Source organism: Mixophyes fleayi, chromosome 10 (genome assembly GCF_038048845.1).
Source record: "Mixophyes fleayi isolate aMixFle1 chromosome 10, aMixFle1.hap1, whole genome shotgun sequence".
Taxonomy (NCBI): Eukaryota; Metazoa; Chordata; class Amphibia; order Anura; family Limnodynastidae; genus Mixophyes; species Mixophyes fleayi.
The window spans coordinates 46,161,938-46,185,589 of record NC_134411.1 but is presented as its reverse complement, the minus strand read 5'-3'; the positions used below and the strand labels follow the sequence as shown (position 1 = coordinate 46,185,589).

General features: G+C 40.7%; 1 protein-coding gene across 4 annotated transcripts in view; it reads right to left on the bottom strand.

The window, feature by feature from the left end:
* Window positions 1-7,748: 7,748 nt before the first annotated feature.
* The window catches only part of LOC142104163 (uncharacterized), a 40,868-nt gene continuing 24,964 nt past the window's right edge, over window positions 7,749-23,652 (bottom strand). For 3 of the 4 annotated variants that reach the window (XM_075188678.1, XM_075188679.1, XM_075188677.1), the window contains exons 3-12: window positions 17,625-17,780; window positions 17,330-17,466; window positions 12,943-13,082; window positions 11,043-11,231; window positions 10,806-10,895; window positions 9,973-10,062; window positions 9,656-9,778; window positions 9,319-9,450; window positions 8,177-8,296; window positions 7,749-8,090 (exon numbers count right to left, since the gene is read on the bottom strand). In XM_075188678.1, coding sequence (XP_075044779.1) covers window positions 7,965-8,090; window positions 8,177-8,296; window positions 9,319-9,450; window positions 9,656-9,778; window positions 9,973-10,062; window positions 10,806-10,895; window positions 11,043-11,231; window positions 12,943-13,082; window positions 17,330-17,466; window positions 17,625-17,780 — 1,303 coding nt within the window. In that variant the 3' untranslated portion in view covers window positions 7,749-7,964. The remainder of the gene's footprint in view (window positions 8,091-8,176; window positions 8,297-9,318; window positions 9,451-9,655; window positions 9,779-9,972; window positions 10,063-10,805; window positions 10,896-11,042; window positions 11,232-12,942; window positions 13,083-17,329; window positions 17,467-17,624; window positions 17,781-23,652) is intronic. The other variant, XM_075188676.1, reaches the window with a different exon arrangement.

Sequence of the window (23,652 nt, the reverse complement as noted above, 5' to 3'; positions counted from 1 at the left end):
AATGAATTGTCTAGGAGGAGTTAATAAATTGGCTAGAGAGGTTAATGAATGGGCTGGGAGGTGATGAATTGGCTAGGGAGTGTTAAAGAATTGTCTGAGGGGGGTGATGAATTGGATGGGGGGATGGTTAATGAATTGGCTGGGGGTGATGAATTGGTTGGGAGGGAATAGTTAATGAAGTAGCTGGGGGGTGAGCAAATGATTGGTTGGGTGGGTGATGAAATGGATGATGTGGGTCCTAAACCTACTGGTGGGAGTTGATAAAAATGGCTGGGGGAGAATGAATTGGCTGGTGGGGGCTGCTGATGAAATAGCTTGTGAGGGTATGATCTCTGTATTATGTGGCGGTGACGTGGATGTACTCTGTGGTCTCAGCAGTCACAAGAATGCTAAACACTAGACAGACAGGGATGGTAGATGTTAGTATATGATTTTAAATAACCAGCAACCGGTGTGTGAGCCTAGGGCACCTGGAACCCTTAATCAGGCCCTGGCTAACAGCCACCACATTCCTAAATGAAAGAACCACATAGAAACATTAACCAAATTTATACACAGACTTTATCTGACCCATTCCAAACTCCATAAAATGTAGTCTTCCAAGATTAAATATTGTTGGAAGAATTGCGGACGTGAATGAAATTTGCTCCACATATTCTGGGACTGCCCAGTAACTGCACCATTTTGGTTAGAGATTACTAATCTACTGCTTCCAGTAACAGGGTCTGATATTGTACTTACCCCTGAACTGATACTACTTCATAATTTCTCTACAGAATTCCTGGTATATAACAAATATGTAATAGGACATATTCTGATAGCTGCTCGTGCTCAGCAATGGAAAGACCCACATTTTTCCCACATATCTAAAATTATAGCAAAAGTGCATAGTAGCTTTGAAATGGAGGCTATTGATTGCGAGTACTCAGTTTCTGCTCCCTCCCCTCTTGTTAAGTGGCACATGTGACATATTTATAGCATGGAACTAGATGATCAACATTAGTCAGGTTGAAGTTAGAGAACCAGAATGAGAAATACATGCCTATTATCTGCTGTACCCCCCCCCCCCCCCCTTGTTGTTTTTCTCCTACCTCTAGTCTTTTTTTTTCTTTCTGTACCCCTTACCCACGTTTAAAATCAATAAAAAATATATAAGTTCATAAATCTAGGTTCTATATTGTGATCCCTGAGGAAAATCATTAAACATGATTGAAACGTTAGAATGAGAACAACTTTGTGTATAGATTCTTTGGAAGACCAAGGAATGCCGCCCCCATGTGGTGATGTAAGCTCATAAAGAGGCATAAATCTAGGCTCCATATTGTGTTCCAGTGTCTGCATGCAATTAAAAATAAGCATTATTTAATGTTGTAGGCTAAGTAACCTGTTAGTTAAATAAATATTGAATTAATATGTTTAATAATTCTAGACACATGGATATGAAACATGCTGAAATTCAATCTATTCTGGAAAATAATCTGCTGTTGATTAATAGCAAAAAAGGTGGGAAGCTAAGTAAGTCCCTCATTGGTATGAAGATAGCTTAAATATATCTTTCTCACTTATATGACATTAATGAAGCAGTCATAATGCCGTAAAAACCTAAAGAAGAGTCAAATTTGTCCTGCAAAAACATCAATAAGCTTCTTATTGTAAATTACGTATTGAAAGGTAGGATAAAAATTTATCTGGATGAGCTAAAAACTATTACATTTAAAAGGAGCGTTGTCTGTCTGATAACTTTGAGCTTTTCAATAAGGTAATGAAAGTCATTTGCTTGATTGGAAGCTCATTAATCAAGTAACCTTGTGATCAAAACGGTTTGCAAGTGTCATGTAATCACCAAAACATCCGTATTAAACATGTTGAAGAACTAGGCTACTAATGCGACCTTGAGATGACACTAAGGGCTAGATTTACTAAGCTGCGGGTTTTGAAAAGTGGAGATGTTGCCTATAGCAACCAATCAGATTCTAGCTTTCATTTATTTAGTACCTTCTGCAAAATGACAGCTAGAATCTGATTGGTTGCTATAGGCAACATTCCCACTTTTTCAAACCCACAGCTTAGTAAATCTAGCCCTAAGTGTCCAATCCCTCTGTAGGGTATACCAAATTGGCTGGGGCTTGCAAGGGGATGAGTAGACAGGTGTAGTTAGGTACAATCTGTGAAGCAGTCAATCATCTTAAAGAGGTCTCTGATTGGTTGAAATATGTATCCCATTACATGAAACTGTAAATCTACAGGAATAACCCCAACTGTATGTAATACTTTACAAAATGGTATGTTTGTAATATGGCAGGTGATAAATCTGCAAATACTTCTAATTTAATGCTGTCCAGTTCAGGAAAGAAAAGGCAAGTCACACTCGCAATCACATCTTTGGCTCTGAAACTAGTATTAATTGATAACTACATGCATGAATGTTTATTCTGTTCTGGCTCATGGCCCTGTGGCCCCTGCCATTTCTCAGTTCACTCGTAAGAAGTAGGTCAGGAGTTAAAGAAAGGATAAGGTTGTGTAAAAATGGCTCCAGGTCTTGAAATAATTCCGGGCTGTCCCTAAAAAGGAGATTATTGCATTTTCCATGGCTATCAAGAGCTTGCAGAATTCTTCCAGCTGTGTGCAGGTGGGCTGTATAGTTCATGTACATCCAAGTCCAGGGTGTCCTATGCTTTGATGATGTCATCTGTTTTCAGCTCTTTAAACTCCCACTCCAGAGCCTATTCTAACAATCTTCTGTGTGAGCTGAGCAATATAAGACTTGAATTATTTTAGTTATGCAAGATCTAAAATGTGTAAGGTTTTCCTTTGTCAAAGGCATATCCTCCTCTGTGGGTGTGGGGAGGCTGTTGGTCCTTGAGCTCCGTTTTTTAAATAAATCACACAGCACTTTGTTATTTTTTAAACTAAGTTGGGAAAATTGAACGAGTGCTAAGCTTTGGGCTTAATTGAAGGCTCTAGGTCAGCTAACAGCAGCTAGAAGTCTGGTGAATCTTTAGAGCCTCTAAACCATTCACCCATAATTTTTCAACTCCAAATCACACTCCCTATATATTTTTAATTCTCTCTTAGGCACCTGTTCAGGTCAACACAATGAATCTGTGACAGAGGAAGTCCTCTTCACGACTATGCCACCTGGCTTCCCATATCTTTATTATTCGAATTTCAGAGTGAATGTATGATGCACTTGTGATGTGATGTGGAAGCCTGCTGTGAAAAATCAACATGTGAGAAATTTCGGTTGGTCAGCTGACTATAGGACAAGTTGCTGTTTAATGTGGAATTTTGAAAAAACATTAGGTAAAAACTGTAAGCTGGTTCTTAGGGCTAGTTCTTTGGAAAAATATTCAAGTCAACTTTCCTGGCAGATTTGATTACTACCAGACAACAATCCTGTAAGCCAACTTAAAAGAACTATAGACGTAGAGTTTTATCTTGGCTTTTTATCCCTTTTAAGCATCGAAAGGAGATTTTTTTTTTTACAAATTTGGTAGTACCATGCTGAAGAGATGTCTCTTGGGATTTGAGAAGAGAACGTAATGCTGAGAATCCTTTGTTTTGCAAGTTTATCCTCTCAATCTACATACCCTTAAACTCTGGGGCTTCTGTCGGCATACTGGACCTAGCAATAAATCTAGCCTGTTTGCTCATGCCCATGGCTCATCAACCGCCAAGCTTTACACCTGTGGGAACCATGTTATCCTTGGAAGAATGATATTGCTACTATGACCTGTTTACTCCCACTTGATTTTGGTTAATAATCTTGGTATCTGGGGGAGAAGGAATCACATCGGGCAGCACTGTGGCTAAGTGGTTAGCACTTCTGCCTCACACCACTGGGGTCATGAGTTCATTTCCTGACCATGGCCTTGTCTATGTGGAGTTTGTATGTTCTCCCTGTGTTTGTGTGGGTTTGTATGTTAGGGAATTTAGACTGTAAGCTCCAATGGGGCAGGGACTGAACTGAATGAGTTCTCTGTACAGCGCTGCGGAATTAGTGGCACTATACAAATAAATGATGATGATATTCCATACTAAATTTCCAGGGCCCAATCATTTTGGTTGATGGATGTATCTTCTTCAGAAGAACCAAATTACATTTATGTTAGCCTTTGTGGCTCTGAGATCTACATGTGGGTTCTCATGACTAACTCATATCAGCTGGAATACATCCAGATGTAATTTCCACTCTCCTATATACACCTTGTCCTTGCTCAGGAAATCTACTGTCACACTGTCCTCCCCAGCCACATGGGTCATGGACATTTATAGAAGATTTTGCTAATCCCATTGAAGGACTTTTTTTTTTTTTTGCTTCCTCCATCATTGGTCAACATTTTGTGTCTCACTGATGGTTCAAGAAGGAAATTAATGTTCTGTTGTACAAATGTGCTTAAAGGCAGCTCTGATGGGAATTGGAATGTTTGCATTCTGTGCCAAACTGCCCTCATTTCTAAGTTTGAAGAAAGCTTTGTTTTGTCAGTCCTACAGTTTCTCGTGGCCATCCTTTCCCCCAGCTATGCCCTATAGCCACTCTTGCCCGTATCTAAGTTTAAACAGAGGCAGTCTAATTTCTTTAAACCTCTTTTTTTATTTGTATTTGGGCATTGTCCCCATTTTTTTGCTGTTGGTATTAAATTAATTTGGCTGGCCCACTTTCGGTTTCCATTGAGCAATTACATTCTTTTGGAGTTATCTTGTGTGACACTGCGCTTGAGGTAATATCTCAATAGTGGATGTGAACATTCTCTGCACCATTGTTAAGAACTTACCTTATCTCCGTTCCGCTGCGCTGTCAGCGTGGTCTGACAGTGGTATCCGATCCGTGCAGCGCTTCTCCTGATGGCGCCGCCGCACTTCCGGGTTCTCCCTGCTGCCGATCATGTGACTCCTGGGCGGGGAATTCAAACTCCTATATCTTCTCTGCTCTGACACGCTGCCTGTGTCAGAGCAATGTGTTTCCTGTTCCTGGCTACAGTTCCTGTGTTCCTGACTCCTGTGAACCTGCTCTCTGTGTATCCCTCTATTCCTCCTACTCCTGTGTACCTACCTGGCTGTGACCTGACTATTCTTTGGCTTATCCCTGGCACCACGAACTGGACTATCTCCTGTGTACCGACTCGGCTGTGTTACCAACTATTCTCTGGATCTCCCTCTGGCACCATATAACTGATACCTCCTGTGTACCGACTCGGCTGTGTTACCAACTATTCTCTGGATCTCCCTCTGGCACCGTATACCTGATACCTCCTGTGTACCGACTCGGCTGTGTTACCAACTATTCTCTGGATCTCCCTCTGGCACCGTATATCTGATATCACCTGTGTACTGACTCGGTCGTGTCTCTGGACCCATATCCTGCCACGCACCCATTGGCACTGTTCCAGACCTACAACGCCTGGAATTAGGCTAATCTGGGGGCCGCGACCTGCGGTTCTTCGGCAGCAAAGTCCACACTACCTTGCGGTGGTTCTTGGTGAAGACCGGAAGGCCGTTAGACTCCGCGCCCTAGGTAAGCCTGTGCTAATACTGACTAAGGCATCATAATCGTAACAACCATCAGGCTTGCCCTTAGATGGTTCCACTTTTGTTTGGCCAAGTGGTTGACTGCTAATTTTACATCCCCATTCTCATTTGGGTCAGTGAGTCTAGTCCTTGCTTTGATTCTATAATTACCACCATGAACCTTCTTATTGTGGATAGGATGATCTGGCTCTTCTCCCTATTAATTATTCATCTGTGCTCATGTATGACTGCAATCACATTTGATGGGTTTTCCAGTACTTGGAATTTCACTTTCCATTTACTAAAATATCTTCCAAGTAAGTGTAATCTAGATCCCATGCACTCTTGGATGCAGTACTAAAACTACAATACTACTACTACTAGGGCTAAAAGTACTCCTAGACTTTTAAACTGGAAGTGCTGACTAAAAATTATAAATTTCTGATGTGCTTCCTTCTTCTGGGATGGGAACTTCCTCAAGAGATATATTTTCTATCAATGCTGTTCTTTCTTCTCACTCCTTTGGGGTGTACGATATTAAGAACTTGTCCCTGGGAGACATCTAACTGAATTCTTATGAATAACCATTGTTGATGATCTGTTGAACCCACATATGAGCCTTATCCCAATATAGCTATATTGTGCACAAAATTCTCCTTTATATATATGCTGACACATAGTGATTTTTATATATTGCTTTTTTCTGAGCGCTGGACAATATTTTTCTTTTGTTTGCACATGTACTTTGGTCTCAATTGTCCTTGGCTGCTGTCTCAAATTGTTTTATTCCCTTGTACACATTTCATTAATTTAAAGAAGCGCACCCTTTTTTTTTTCAACATCATATAACATCCAAAAAAGAAAATCTCTGGACGTACCCTTAAGACAATTGTACTCCTATTGTGCAGTGCCTCAGGAAGTTGTAGATAGAAGTTAAAGTGAAGCCTTAAGCTGAGGGCAATTAAAATATCGTTTTATAGTTGACAACACGGTGCCCTTAAGAGTTAAATTATTATCACTGCCAGCCAATCGTAGTTAGAAGGGGGAGGGGCTGATAAAGGGATAAATCAGACTGTGTGGGTGGGCTGGCTCTCTCTTGGTTCCTGGTCTGCGGATACCCCCCTCCCTCCCTGAACAGTTGTAGTTACGTTACTAATTCTTTTTTCTTATGACAGGCGCAGTTTGGTAGGAGAGCAGTGCAGTCAGTGACTAATCGAAGGTGCTATCGTTTAATGGCCGCACGTTGCTGTCCCTTTCGCAGCAGCCCGACTCTTGGGCGGAGGGTCCCTTGGCGCGCCTTTGGACGGGCACGTCATTTTGAGTCCAGAGGGGGGCAGTTGCGATGACGCCAAGTTTAGCTCCGGCCAATGTAAAGACTTGGGATTCGTAAATTCTTGGAACAGTGGTAAGTGAGGTTTACAACTGTATTGGTTTCAAGATTGGTTGTTAGCTGACTGCGTTGCTCTCTCCGCCATGACAGTTCAAAATCTTCATTTAATAAACTGCGACCCCTTATACCAAATATACATACTGTGTCCGTGTGGTTATTTTTATTTAGTATCGTGGAAAATTTAACAAGGAACGTAATAAAGTTGTGTCAAGGTATTAACACTGAGCATTTTAGTTAAAATGAAGCCTTAAGCTGAGGGCAATTAAAATATTGTGCTGTAGTTGACAACACGAGCCCTTAAGAGTTAAATTATTATCACTGCCAGCCAATCGTAGTTAGAAGGGGGAGGGGCTGATAAAGGGATAAATCACACTGTGTGGGTGGGCTGGCTCTCTCTTGGTTCCTGGTCTGCGGATACCCCCCTCCCTCCCTGAACAGTTGTAGTTTTGTTACTGATTAATTATTTTTTCTTATGACAAGGCGCAGTTTGGTAGGAGAGCAGTGCAGTCAGTGACTAATCGAAGGTGCTACCGTTTAATGGCCGCACGTTGCTGTCCCTTTCGCAGCAACCCCGACTTTTGGTCCTCTTGAGCGGAGGTTCCCTTGGCGCGCCTTTGGGCGGGCGGGTTATTGTGAGTCCAGAGGGGGGCAGTTGCGATGACACCAAGTTTAGCTCCGGCCAATGTAAAGACTTGGGATTCGTAAAGTCTTGGAACAGTGGTAAGTGAGGTTTACAACTGTATTGGTTTCAAGATTGGTTGTTAGCTGACTGCGTTGCTCTCTCCGCCATGACAGTTCAAAATCTTCATTTAATAAACTGCGACCCCTTTTACCAAATATACATACTGTGTCCGTGTGGTTATTTTTATTTAGTATCGTGGAAAATTTAACAAGGAACGTAATAAAGTTGTGTCAAGGTATTAACACTGAGCATTTTAAGAAAAACATAGAGATATATGCCGCCGAACTGACAATTGTTTTCAGACTACAATATAAACATAGAAACATCTTAATATAAAAAAAACTTGAGGTTAGTGTTTGTGGCTCAGATGAAAGAAGTGAGTAGTTATGAGATGATGTCCTGGGGTTTCTCAGCATAGAACAGGCCCCAGCGTTGGTCTCCAAGACTACAGCGATGAAGTTTTTCTTTCCAACCATCAATAATGTAGTTGTAATCCTCTTCAGAAAAACTCTAGAGTAGAGAAAATATAGAGTGAGATTTCAAACACAGCAGAGTGTCCTATAAATAATTAAATTTGTATTTTTTAAGGATTTTACCTCTAGGAATTCCTGCTTTATCTCTTGTGTCCGTGTAAGTTCCATGTTCAGAAAATTTACAAATTGTTCTGTCCGATCCTGAGCTTGAACTTTCACAAAACCAACTTTTTGTAAGAACTGCTGGGAGGCAAAATAGACTGTCAATCCTCACACAATTAGGACATCACCAGAAAGGTCTAACAGTATCAGTATATCAATTGCACAAAACACTGCAAAACTATGATAAATGCTACAGACATACAGCACATTCAGCATATTGTGCTACTATGTCTTATAATATCATGACTGGAGAGAGTGAGTAGTGGAAATAATTAATGCAGACCCCACTTTAATACATTCTCTGTGGACGTAGCTTTGGTGAACAAGTAGAGGGGGGGATTCAGATGTCTGGAATCCGCTTCCCCAGGCCCAAAACACTAAAATGGGCAACACTATTATCCCCTATTTATAAAGTGCCAATTTATTACGCAACATTTAACAGTCAGAGAATGTTCATTCATTAATTCAGTCCCTGTCCCAGTTGAGCTTACTAATTATCTACCACAGGATAGCACTGTTTGATTGTTGTCTATGGAAGATGTGGAGTTATGTAGGAAAATCTATGTAATTCACTAAGGTAAAGTGATTCAAAAGGTTTTCTCAGTGTAACTGAAGCATTGCATAAATTAAGTTTGGTCTAGTGGGGCTTCCTTGTATATTGGTTTTCTCCAAGGAAAGTCCCTTTTCCCACAATGGTTATATTCCCATCATTCTTGTCCAAATAAATAAGATTAGGGAGGATATGTTCCCTACACCTGTTTAACCATATTTGGCACCCACAAGCATAGGGTAGATTTTAACAAGAATAAACATATATTCATATGGCTGTCACAGTTTTCCATTTCAAAATTATGGGAGCTCAACCTGCAAAACCTGCACAGAGCTCCGATAGTGTTCATAGGAAATGGAACACTTGCCGTTTCAGAATTCAATATCCAAACATTTAAAGGTTGACAGCTGTCATATCGTGGTGTATATACACTACAATACTAACATCTGTAGTTAAGTACAGACAGAGGGGTATATTTACTAAACCGTAACAGGGGAACCAGTATATATCAATTTCTCCTCACACACAAGCTGTGTACAGTCAGACACAGTACCTGTCCATACTCCTCAGGTGTATACAGAATATATCCTCTCTGTTGCACATACTCCTGAAACGCTGGAGACCAGGGGCGTTCTCCACAACAATAATCTGTGATGAGGAGTTTCCCTCCAGGTTTCAGCCAGGACTGGTAAAGAAACAAACAGAAAAATGTGTTTTGAGCAAAACAAAAGTAGTGGAAGCTTGGTGGAAATAGAAGGTTGTAAGATGAAGAGAAATACCAGAGTTAGAGAAAGGATGAAAATAAAACCATCGAAAATGCTGCTACTGTAATACATTAACTTTCCTTAACAGTGCATATTATGAAAACATTCAACTTTTCAATGCCTTACATAGAACCTCTTGAAGAGGGCACCCTTGTCATTGATGTGTAGGATGGTGTCTCTGCTGTACAACACATCAAATGATGCCTCAGGGAAGATTCGCCGTGTGGCATCTCCAATTTCAAACTGTACCTGTGGAAGGAAGGATAGGTTGTATCTACTGTAACATAAAAAAGTGGGATCAGATGTGTCAGTTAAGTATACTAAGGCGTGAAATCAGAGCATGGCTTAAGTAGTTCATGAATATATAATGCATAATTATATGAATTCAATGCATAGATTTCACTAGATGATAGACCCTGACCATAGTGAATTAAATCACTAACCGTAGGAGTCTTCTCCTTGATGCCTCTCTCCATGGCAATCTCCACCATGTTAGACGACAGGTCCATCCCCAGGACTTCTACCCCGTACATCTATGAAGAAAAAAAGAAGCACAAGCATATGTGACTCAACTGAAATGTTGTATATAAAGCCAAATATTTGTTCTAAAAATGTTAAAAAAATAATCATGTCTATGGCAGAGTGTAGTAACCTCACCACGGCTCAATTAAATATCTTTAGGTTCAGGTTTTTGTTTCTTAATTTATCCGATTATAACCTGTTTATAACCCTTTTTACAAGACAACACTGGGGCATGGAGCCTTTCTCACGGTCATGGCAAAAATGAATTCCATAATCCTCCTGGCCTTTCCAACCACTTTGTAAATCCACATGAATTTGTTTTGATAACCATGAAAAATGCAAAGCAGCCACTTCACACCGTGCATCTGCAAGCTAGGTTTACTACGTATCAGTATTATTAATTACTACCCATAGCTGTTGTGACAAGTGGTATATTTGGCAAAGACAGCTGCTCAAACCAGTAGCTTCATACATAATAGAGATTAAACTACTTGAAATAATGGTCTCCAGTTTCATTATGTTGGATCCAGTGATAAGATGGTGCTACATGCTTTGATTTTTGTTAAACATAAAATACATATCATGCGCTGACTGTTACAAACCAGTTTTACTCTCTTTTATATCTCTTCATATAACATATATACACATTTGAAATGTGTCATAGTGGACCTGTCAGTTTTTGCTACTGGGAAATGGCTTTCAATGGTAAAAGTCCACCCTGAGTTGATCATTAAATAAAACAATGTGGCTGTACCTTGGCCATATAGAAGTCTCCTCCACCAATGCCACAGCCGACATCAATGACTCGTTGACCAGGAACAAGGTTTAACATAGAGATAAACTCCTGAGAGAGATTAAATGGAATAAATGCAGAAATCAGAATTTTGTAGGAAAACATTTAATTATGGTCATACAGTTTTGATGACATCTGTACCCATATTATACAGTCCACCGCACCAGCCCTCACATTACTCTTCTACACAGAACTCACCTTAGTGGTTTCCAGCCCTCCTGTGCTCACAAAGCCCTCCCCAAATATCTTCTCATATCTGAGGATTCCTCTACGGGAATACTGGTGGTTATCCAAGAACTGCTGAAATGTCACATAACCCTGGTGACCTTCAGGAGCCCGAAGGACCTTCTGCAACATCCAGCACACCTGGTTTTGATTCTTCTTTATCTAAACACATAGAGTGAAGAAGGCAGTTATTATAAAATAGGAAGAGAAAAGAATGAGGATGAAACAGTATTAAGACTGTAATACAAAAAATAGATAACAGTAACATACCGAAGAAACATTACCGCTAGTAACGGAAGTTTAACACGTTGGCATGTAATAAAAAAAATAATAGAAGGCACAGACTTCTTACATAAACCTCTAAATGTGTCAACGTGTGCCTTGTGTCGAAAGGGATTAATGCTATGTCCAGACAAATATTTCCCCCCATCCACCTGTTTTTGAGAAATGCTAGAGCCATTTTTTCTTCAGGTTAATACACCTAGGTGAGTGGACATTTGACAGACCTGTATCTGGAGTCCGTGGCATTTTCTAAAGAAAAAACCCTCATTTTGGGTTTGTTGGTGATTTCTTTTGTCATTTTGTTTTTATTAAAAAAAATTTTTTTTAAGTGAATAGAAAGGCATTTTAGAAGTGTATCTGAAGCGACAAAGCTTTAATATGCTCCAAAAAGAAATACATCTCATATAGACATAACTTGGGAGTGTTGGAAGGAGAGACGAGAGATAAAAAGGTAGGAAAGAAATACAAAGGAGAAAGCAAACAGAATAGAAGGCTATTGGAAGAGACATAGATGAAGAAAAGGAGTGGAATAGTAAGCTGAAATACAAAGGAGAACACACTTATGCACATGTGATTTTGGATGGTTAATGCAGAGCAATCTGATCAACACAGAAGTACGTCCATTGCATTACGTTTATATCTCTTTTCAAATACATACAGATTATAAGTCAACACTTTACCACATCTTTTCAAGGCTTCACCATACCTTTTATCATACACATTATATTATATTTTGTTCTCATTAAACAATGTCAGTGTTAGAAAGTGCCAGAGAAAGTTTACTAAAACCATGATTCAATTGTGCATACCAAGTCAGTACATGATAACACTAGTATGTGACTGCGGGAAAGGACTGTTCCAGACAGGCTCTGCCCTTACATGATAATAAGCATTAGATTAATCGTTACTATGTACTTCGGGGTAGCACTGTTGCCATCTACCTTGTGTAATGATCACACATTGCACACTTGAGCAGCATAATACTGCCATCTACAGGGTCTTATTATCAGTATAATAAGGACCTGTCTAAACTAAAGTTATTTGAAATCTCTCAGGTGGACACAGGAGCCCTGGCACCCTCCCAATAAAGGTCTTGAACGTTATCCGTATATTGCCTATGATCTCTTCCACTGGTTCTTGATACTGGTACCAGTCTGATAACTTGTAATCAAAGTTAACTAAACAACTTTTCACATCTTTGTACTGTTGAGCCTAAGTTTCATTGAAACTAAATAATTCCCTTCTAATAGCTCCAAAGGAAACACTACATATGATCGAAATCAAATTTAAACAGGAATGGTACAAAATGTGTTCTGCTGAGAATTCCCTATTGCTGTGTATGTGGGGCCATTGTTTAACATGGAAGAAGAAGAAGAAGTGACTATGAAAACCACTGTGATCTGGATGTTCAGCAAATCACTTGAACAACCAGTTTAAATAGCCATGTGTGTGGCCAAATCCCTTACTGATCAGATTGTTTAGTGGTTGTGCAGAACAGCAATACTGTGGTATGTGGTGTCACCTTAAAGCAGAAGATTGGAGTTGTGTGGTGTGATATTGAAGCAAATATACTAGTGGAAGATGTTCTCACCTTTATATATGTCTGCACAGACTTGGACATCACAATCTCAAAACCATTGTCTCCAGTGAGTGAGGTGACTGATGTCATGAGGTGGTTATAATGAGCAGGAGTACGGTAAACTGTGGGGTTAAATGTCCGCTCACAGTCCCCTAAAACAAAACAATAAAACTTCATTAGTTTTCACATTCTGCGGACACACATTTTCAACTCATTCATGTTTTATGTATTCAGAATAGTTTTAAAATGGATCTATAATTATATTCATATCCCAGTGCTTAATGCTATTATGTTTACAAGGCGGTAGCACATCAAACAGCCAGAATAGATTTGCAGAAAATTACAAAACGTGTACTTTTCAATGATATTCACACCCAAGTTTGCACCAGTAATCAGTTTATCTATGCTATGTTTTATCCTAGCTGCCAAGTCAATGACAGTTGTGAATCACTTATCACTGGTACACAATACCAGGAAGTAAAAAAAAAAAGGTAAATAGCAAATGCAATCGAATCCATGTTTGCTATATCCAAGCCATGTTGTCGGTTGTCACGCATTCTGTCAGTAAAACAAATGTTATGTCAAGCACAGCTGAGTTATTTTTGTCCAGTTATGCATCACAATGAATGTGAGGTCAGAGATCAATCTTGAAATGAGACCAGGGGGTATATTTACTAAACTCTGGATTTGAAAAAGTGGAGATGTTGCCTGTAGTAACAAATCAGATTCTACTTATCATTTATTTAGTACATTCTACAAAATGACAGCTAGAATCTGATTGGTTGCTATAGGCAACATCTCCACTTTTTCAATACCGTAGTTTAGTAAATATACCCCCCAAATAGCAGATTATTTATAACCCTAACCATTCTAACCCTACTGGAAGAACATCTAAAGTGTAAATACAAGGTTCAAAAAGGATCATTTACAAAGATGTGAAAATACAGATACACCTTGCAGTTTGTTTTATTTTATTGTTTGTGCAAATACACCTATGTGTATGCTAAGTACATCATAATGTCGGAGAGAGGGGTCAATAGTCAGTAGCACTCAGCTGTATAATAGCACATATCAGGTCATTTTCAAAGACATCTAAACACAAATATTTACAATGTTCATGTATAAAGCAGTAGTCTAGTGCTGCTGTGACTTTCCATAACAGATGTCACAAAAGATGGATGGAGCATTTCTGTTATACCAGACTATCGCTCAAATTCAGTCTTCTGCCCTTTTCCCCACCCTGTTGATGACCATTCCAAACAGAAGTAAGCAAAGCTTTGTCCACTTCTCTAAGACTCTGCCTACACAATATTCAACAGGTCTACTTTTATGAAGTAGATGGGAAAGATAATATCACCATGTCAGAGGGAGAGGGAAAGACTTTAACCTTCAAGAAAGTCCCTAGGTGTCCCAAGGCTGCTAGCACTGGGGGTATATTTGCCTTTAAAAGCTGTATGTTGGTAAGCTTCAACCCAGATAAAACTGGCAAGGTGTGAGTTGGTCAGCTTAACATATATTGCAAATATGTGGAACTAAAATTCCTTGTTTATACTATAGAAAAGCAGTTAGAACATCATTAATAGTGTATGTGTGTGGGGAGTGCAGAGTATCCATGTTTTCTTGCATATACTACACTATATTTGATCTCTATTTCTTGAGGACTCGTGAAGGTATACTTGACATTGGGCGACCTTTACAAATTCAGATAAGCTCCCATTTTACTATCAATTGGACGCGGCTGCTCACCACTAATATTACATCACAATTAAACTGTGTGCATTTACTGAAAAAACAAGGTGATTTTAAGGATGGCTGCCACCATTGTATGATCTAAAGGGAGTGATATTTGATTTGTATCACAAATTATTATAATTATTTTCACCACAAATTAGTTTTCCCTCTTATTGTTCATATAACTTTAAGGAGTATTATGTCACTTACTTATTAATGAGCACCTACATGAGTTCAATCTGTATTCCCTGGATACTGTTTGGTTCAGTAACTCACATGCCTTGACTTATTAATGTGCAACAGGCATTTACTTTCCTGCAAAATACTTTTTCATATTGGATAAACTTTTCAGTTTCGGGGTAGTGGCCATGTCAGTAACTAAGACACAGTAGATAAACTATGTGTTTCAGCCTGTTTTTATTTCTAAGGCTTGTACAAAGAGGTTACCATAGAACATGAAAACAAAAAGAAATAAACATAAGCCTTCCTGATTGACTTAAACTAAAATGAAATCCTTTATAAGTATCCCTGTAACTATCTGGGTGTCATTTATGACCAAATAGCACAGTGGAGGTTATTTTTTGTGATCACACTCAAAAGTGCAATATACCTGTTTGCTCACATGGTTTAATGTGATGATGGGCAACAGGTCAGGCTTCACCTGCGCCCCACAGCACCTTCCTGCTTTAATATCAGATGTGTTTGTTACAGCTTGTAACACTTGTTTAAAATGCCAGCTGATATGTTGCTACAGATGTCTCTTTCTTTTATTAAATGTATTGTTTAACCTATCACTGAGATTAAGGGTGATGTGCGGCCGTTTTGAAGGTTAGAGGGGGGCACCATATGAGGCTGCCTATCACTGCTTCTGAATTAGAAAGGTAAGTAAGTCCAGAGCACTACCTACACTTGGATTCCTCAGTATTTCCTGCTTATTTGACCCTCACTCAAATCCGAAATAACATTTGGAAGGGAAAAGTAAAAATCTGGGTTTTGGCGCTCCATGCTTCCTGACAACTGGTATAAACCACGCTCTCTTTCAACATTCTCCAAATGCTGCAGTTTGGAGAGTACAGCAAATGGAGAGCCCATAGGTTTACTAGCATTTGGAAAGAAAAAAAAATGGTATTTTTACACTTATGTTAAATTCTTTTCTCTTAGTCCATTGGAGGACATCGGGAACATTGGGGTATAGTGTAGGAAACCAGGCATACGGCACTTTAAAACTTGTTAAGAGCTGACCATAGCTCCTTACCTCTCCTGTAAGGCCCCAGTTTATGTTTAACCAAGCCCCGCAGAAAAGGAAAGAAAAGAGGATTTTTATACTTACCATAAATTTGTTTTCTGATTCCATCTGGGGGACCCTGCTAACATGGGGTTGTATGCGGGAAGCTTGGAGTTGGCAAGTAACTAGTTAAATAATTTGTTTAATAACTTGCTGACAGTACTCCTCCCCTCTGCAACCTCCTGTAGCCTCAGTGTGTTTTAAGTGTACAAGGAGCTGAGCTTACTGTGGCTGCTCTGCAGCTACAATTTTTTTTGGATGATTTTTATTTTATTTATTTTAATTACTACTTTACAAACTAAGAAACATACACTTGCTGGGTAGGTAGTGGAAAGACTTCCATTACAGAGTCCCAGCTCCTACAGGAGGGGCATAGGACGCGCCACACAGAAACTGCTCTGGCAGTTATAAGTTAGTCACAGCGGCTTACTAACAGTCACTCAGAACTGCGCTTGATGCACTGCCTTTAGTCAGAGAGTGCCAGACACTACAAATGCAGGAGGCCATCTTACAAATCGGATTATACCAACTCCCCCGCGGGAGCGGAGGCGAGACTTGGAATCATGTTACTGGTCACAATACCAGATATTTGCAGATAACAGAGAAAGTCCATTACAGAGGAGCAGCCCAGATAGATTTCCCCCCATCCAAAGCACTAATAATTTCAGTTGTGTGACATCACTGCAGCTGGTGTAAACTTCAGTGTGCAGCCCAGTCTTGCTTTTGCAAAGAACAAAACCAGTGACTAGTTTCTTAGTTTGGCTGTGGCAGAGGCAGCTCATTACCCTAGAGGTCAGTACAAAACAAGTAATAAAAGTGATCAGAGTCTCATCCTTCCTCTGTACAGAATGGCAATTATATACATATTTATTATCAAGCTTCGAAAGCGTGCATTTACATGTTTATTTTGAATTGTGATATATATGCAATTCAAAATAAACATACAAATGCACCATTTTTGCTGCATGCATATTAGCATTGCTAAGCAAGGCACTTTGGAGCCAATTTAACGTTACATGCAAATTTTACCCAGGTGCATATTTTGTAGCCAAGGAAAGCAGGTTGCACTGCAAGGGGTGGTAAAATATTTTTTGTTGCATGCATGGCACATCAGGAGCTGTGCATGCCACCCAGACTACTCTAAATAAGGTTGTGCATTTGACATTTCCTCCTCTGTAGCACAAAATGTTTTTTCCAGTAAATTTTGCACAAAATAGCTGAATTTAGTCCTAACACTAAATCAGCGCCCGAATGAGCTTGTTTGTGTGTATGACCATAACAAGTCATAGTAATTATTCACTTTTTTTCATCTTTCTGTTTTTCAGAACTGTCTGAATTACAAGTTTCTGGATAATAAATCTATATCTCAATTATTACACTCACCTGACTGGTAGAAGCAGGACTCTCTGAAGAAGAGATAGCCACCAGGTCTAAGCCATCCCATCATCTTTTGCGTCAGAGACACTAATTCAGCATCAGTCAAGTACATGAAGAGCCAGTTAGAGAAGATAAAATCATAACTAAGGATGAGAAAGAACAGATATCATTTTGTTAATGTGTTCACTATTATTTGGCAGGTTGTCACTTATATGTCTTTGTGCTACAGTGGAACTGATAGGACATGTCACAGGAAGTGATATCACACACAATGCTGTAAATGTTTTCTAGAGCAACGCACCTATGACTGGGCAAATCCAAAACAGTAACATCAGCTTGCAGGAAAGTGATGTTTCCATGATAACCATTGTCCTGACGGTTCTTGTCAATAAAGTTCTGCATGAAGTCCACAGCAGTCACTTTTTTGGCTAACTTAGCGAGATGTCCTGTATAACGGCTGACAGGAAGAGTTTGGTAAATCAAATGCATTAGAAAAAGACAAAGATATCTTGAAATATTATCAACAAAACCAAACAAGAATTTATTCTTAACTCTACATATATATATATATATCTACAGCCAACTTTTGTTAATTCTGTAATTGGTCCTTTAATCTATAATAGTTTTAAAGGACCAAGCAAAACTTCACATTGACTCCATTTTCTTCTTTTCAGTGTTGATTCCACCTTCTTTTTACCATAAATCCACAAACTTACAAGAGACTACTAAGATTTTAATCTACCCTCTCTACAGGCTCTCATTTATCCAGACTGTCCTGAGTGTCTCTCTACTGGATCTCATTTATCCACACTGTCCTGAGTGTCTCTCTACTGGATCTCATTTATCCAGACTGTCCTGAGTGTCTCTCTACTGGATCTCATTTATCCAGACTGTCCTGAGGGACTCTCTACAGGCTCTCATTTATCCAGACTGCCCTGAGTGTCACTCTACAGGCTCTCATTTATCCAGACTGCCCTGAGTGTCTCTTTACAGGATCTCATTTATCCAGACTGCCCTGAGTGTCTCTCTACTGGATCTCATTTACCCAGACTGTCCTGATTGTCTCTCTACTGGATCTCATTTATCCAAACTGTCCTGAGTGTCTCTCTACTGGATCTCATTTATCCAGACTGTCCTGAGGGACTCTCTACTGGATCTCATTTATCCAGACTGTCCTGAATGTCTCTCTACTGGATCTCATTTATCCAGACTGTCCTGAGTGTCTCTCTACAGGCTATCATTTATCCAGACTGTCCTGAGTGTGTCTCTACTGGATCTTATTTATCCAGACTGTCCTGAGTGTCTCTCTACAGGCTCTCATTTTCCCAGACTGTCCTGAGTGTCTCTCTACTGGATCTCATTTATCCAGACTGTCCTGAGTGTTTCTCTACTGTATCTCATTAATCCAGACTGTCCTGAGTGTCTCTCTACTGGATCTCATTTATTCAGACTGTCCTGAGTGTGTCTCTACTGGATCTCATTTATCCAGACTGTCCTGAATGTCTCTCTAATGGATCTCATTTATCCAGACTGTCCTGAGTGTCTCTTTATTGGATCTCATTTATCTGGACTGTCCTGAGTGTCTCTCTACTGGATCTCATTTATCCAGACTGTCCTGAATGTCTCTCTACTGGATCTCATTTATCCAGACTGTCCTGAGTGTCTCTCTACTGGATCTCATTTATCCAGACTGTCCTGAGTGTCTCTCTACAGGCTCTCATTTATCCAGACTGCCCTGAGTGTCTCTCTACTGGATCTCATTCATCCAGACTGTCCTGAGTGTCTCTCTACTAGATCTCATTTATCCAGACTGTCCTGAATGTCTCTCTACTGGATCTCATTTATCCAGACTGTCCTGAGTGTCTCTCTACTGGATCTCATTTATCCAGACTGTCCTGAGTGTCTCTCTACTGGATCTCATTTATCCAGACTGTCCTGAGTGTCTCTCTACAGGCTCTCATTTATCCAGACTGTCCTGAGTGTCTCTCTACAGGATCTCATTTATCCAGACCGCCTGAGTGTCTCTCTACTGGATCTCATATATCCAGACTGTCCTGAATGTCTCTCTACTGGATCTCATTTATCCAGACTGTCCTGAATGTCCCTCTACAGGCTCTCATTTATCCAGACTGCCCTGAGTGTCACTCTACAGGCTCTCATTTATCCAGACTGCCCTGAGTGTCTCTTTACAGGATCTCATTTATCCAGACTGCCCTGAGTGTCTCTCTACTGGATCTCATTTACCCAGACTGTCCTGATTGTCTCTCTACTGGATCTCATTTATCCAAACTGTCCTGAGTGTCTCTCTACTGGATCTCATTTATCCAGACTGTCCTGAGTGTCTCTCTACTGGATCTCATTTATCCAGACTGTCCTGAATGTCTCTCTACTGGATCTCATTTATCCAGACTGTCCTGAATGTCTCTCTACAGGATCTCATTTATCCAGACTGTCCTGAATGTCTCTCTACAGGCTATCATTTATCCAGACTGTCCTGAGTGTGTCTCTACTGGATCTTATTTACAAGACTGTCCTGAGTGTCTCTCTACAGGCTCTCATTTTCCCAGACTGTCCTGAGTGTCTCTCTACTGGATCTCATTTATCCAGACTGTCCTGAGTGTCTCTCTACTGGATCTCATTTATACAGACTGTCCTGAGTGTCTCTCTACTGGATCTCATTTATCCAGACTGTACTAAATGTTTCTCTACAGGCTCTCATTTATCCAGACTGTCCTGAGTGTTTCTCTACTGGATCTCATTTATCCAGACTGTCCTGAGTGTCTCTCTACTGGATCTCATTTATTCAGACTGTCCTGAGTGTGTCTCTACTGGATCTCATTTATCCAGACTGTCCTGAATGTCTCTCTAATGGATCTCATTTATCCAGACTGTCCTGAGTGTCTCTCTACTGGATCTCATTTATCCAGACTGTCCTGAGTGTCTCTCTACAGGCTCTCATTTATCCAGACTGCCCTGAGTGTCTCTCTACTGGATCTCATTCATCCAGACTGTCCTGAGTGTCTCTCTACTGGATCTCATTTATCCAGACTGTCCTGAGTGTCTCTCTACTGGATCTCATTTATCCAGACTGTCCTGAGTGTCTCTCTACTGGATCTCATTTATCCAGACTATACTAAATGTTTCTCTACAGGCTCTCATTTATCCAGACTGTCCTGAGTGTTTCTCTACTGGATCTCATTAATCCAGACTGTCCTGAGTGTCTCTCTACTGGATCTCATTTATTCAGACTGTCCTGAGTGTGTCTCTACTGGATCTCATTTATCCAGACTGTCCTGAATGTCTCTCTACTGGATCTCATTTATCCAGACTGTCCTGAGTGTCTCTCTACTGGATCTCATTTATCCAGACTGTCCTGAGTGTCTCTCTACTGGATCTCATTTATCCAGACTGTCCTGAGTGTCTCTCTACAGGCTCTCATTTATCCAGACTGCCCTGAGTGTCTCTCTACTGGATCTCATTCATCCAGACTGTCCTGAGTGTCTCTCTACTGGATCTCATTTATCCAGACTGTCCTGAGTGTCTCTCTACTGGATCTCATTTATCCAGACTGTCCTGAGTGTCTCTCTACTGGATCTCATTTATCCAGACTGTCCTGAGTGTCTCTCTACTGGATCTCATTTATCCAGACTGTCCTGAGTGTCTCTCTACAGGCTCTCATTTATCCAGACTGTCCTGAGTGTCTCTCTACAGGCTCTCATTTATCCAGACCGCCTGAGTGTCTCTCTACTGGATCTCATATATCCAGACTGTCCTGAATGTCTCTCTACTGGATCTCATTTATCCAGACTGTCCTGAATGTTCCTCTACAGGCTCTCATTTATCCAGACTGCCCTGAGTGTCACTCTACAGGCTCTCATTTATCCAGACTGCCCTGAGTGTCTCTTTACAGGATCTCATTTATCCAGACTGCCCTGAGTGTCTCTCTACTGGATCTCATTTACCCAGACTGTCCTGATTGTCTCTCTACTGGATCTCATTTATCCAAACTGTCCTGAGTGTCTCTCTACTGGATCTCATTTATCCAGACTGTCCTGAGGGTCTCTCTACTGGATCTCATTTATCCAGACTGTCCTGAATGTCTCTCTACTGGATCTCATTTATCCAGACTGTCCTGAGTGTCTCTCTACAGGCTATCATTTATCCAGACTGTCCTGAGTGTGTCTCTACTGGATCTTATTTATCCAGACTGTCCTGAGTGTGTCTCTACTGGATCTTATTTACAAGACTGTCCTGAGTGTCTCTCTACAGGCTCTCATTTTCCCAGACTGTCCTGAATGTCTCTCTACTGGATCTCATTTATCCAGACTGTCCTGAATGTTCCTCTACAGGCTCTCATTTATCCAGACTGCCCTGAGTGTCACTCTACAGGCTCTCATTTATCCAGACTGCCCTGAGTGTCTCTTTACAGGATCTCATTTATCCAGACTGCCCTGAGTGTCTCTCTACTGGATCTCATTTACCCAGACTGTCCTGATTGTCTCTCTACTGGATCTCATTTATCCAAACTGTCCTGAGTGTCTCTCTACTGGATCTCATTTATCCAGACTGTCCTGAGGGTCTCTCTACTGGATCTCATTTATCCAGACTGTCCTGAATGTCTCTCTACTGGATCTCATTTATCCAGACTGTCCTGAGTGTCTCTCTACAGGCTATCATTTATCCAGACTGTCCTGAGTGTGTCTCTACTGGATCTTATTTATCCAGACTGTCCTGAGTGTCTCTCTACAGGCTCTCATTTTCCCAGACTGTCCTGAGTGTCTCTCTACTGGATCTCATTTATCCAGACTGTCCTGAGTGTCTCTCTACTGGATCTCATTTATCCAGACTGTCCTGAGTGTCTCTCTACTGGATCTCATTTATCCAGACTGTACTAAATGTTTCTCGACAGGCTCTCATTTATCCAGACTGTCCTGAGTGTTTCTCTACTGGATCTCATTTATCCAGACTGTCCTGAGTGTCTCTCTACTGGATCTCATTTATTCAGACTGTCCTGAGTGTGTCTCTACTGGATCTCATTTATCCAGACTGTCCTGAATGTCTCTCTAATGGATCTCATTTATCCAGACTGTCCTGAGTGTCTCTCTATTGGATCTCATTTATCCGGACTGTCCTGAGTGTCTCTCTACTGGATCTCATTTATCCAGACTGTCCTGAATGTCTCTCTACTGGATCTCATTTATCCAGACTGTCCTGAGTGTCTCTCTACTGGATCTCATTTATCCAGACTGTCCTGAGTGTCTCTCTACAGGCTCTCATTTATCCAGACTGCCCTGAGTGTCTCTCTACTGGATCTCATTCATCCAGACTGTCCTGAGTGTCTCTCTACTGGATCTCATTTATCCAGACTGTCCTGAGTGTCTCTCTACAGGCTCTCATTTATCCAGATTGCCCTGAGTGTCTCTCTACAGGCTCTCATTCATCCAGACTGTCCTGTGTGTCTCTTTACTGGATCTCGTTTAACCAGACTGTCCTGAGTGTCTCTCTACTGGATCTCATTTACCCAGACTGTCCAGAGTGTCTCTCTACTGGATCTCATTTATCCAGACTGTCCCGAGTGTCTCTCTACTGGATCTCATTTATTCAGACTGTCCCGAGTGTCTCTCTACTGGATCTCATTTACCCAGACTGTCCCGAGTGTCTCTCTACTGGATTTCATTTACCCAGACTGTCCTGAGTGTCTCTCTATTGGATATCTTTTATCCAGACTGTCTCTATCTACAGTCTCTCATTTATCCAGACTGTCCTGAGTGTCTCTCTACTGGATCTCATTTATCCAGACTGTCCTGAGTGTCTCTCTACTAGATCTCATTTATCTAGACTGTCCTGAGTGTCTCTCTACAGTCTCTAATTTATCCAAACTGTCCTGAGTGTCTCTTTGCTGGATCTCATTTATACAGACTGTCCTGAGTGTCTCTCTACTGGATCTCATTTATCCAGACTGTCCTGAGTGTCTCTCTACTGGATCTCATTTATCCAGACTGTCCTGAGTGTCTCTCTACTGGATCTCATTTATCCAGACTGTACTAAATGTTTCTCGACAGGCTCTCATTTATCCAGACTGTCCTGAGTGTTTCTCTACTGGATCTCATTTATCCAGACTGTCCTGAGTGTCTCTCTACTGGATCTCATTTATTCAGACTGTCCTGAGTGTGTCTCTACTGGATCTCATTTATCCAGACTGTCCTGAATGTCTCTCTAATGGATCTCATTTATCCAGACTGTCCTGAGTGTCTCTCTATTGGATCTCATTTATCCGGACTGTCCTGAGTGTCTCTCTACTGGATCTCATTTATCCAGACTGTCCTGAA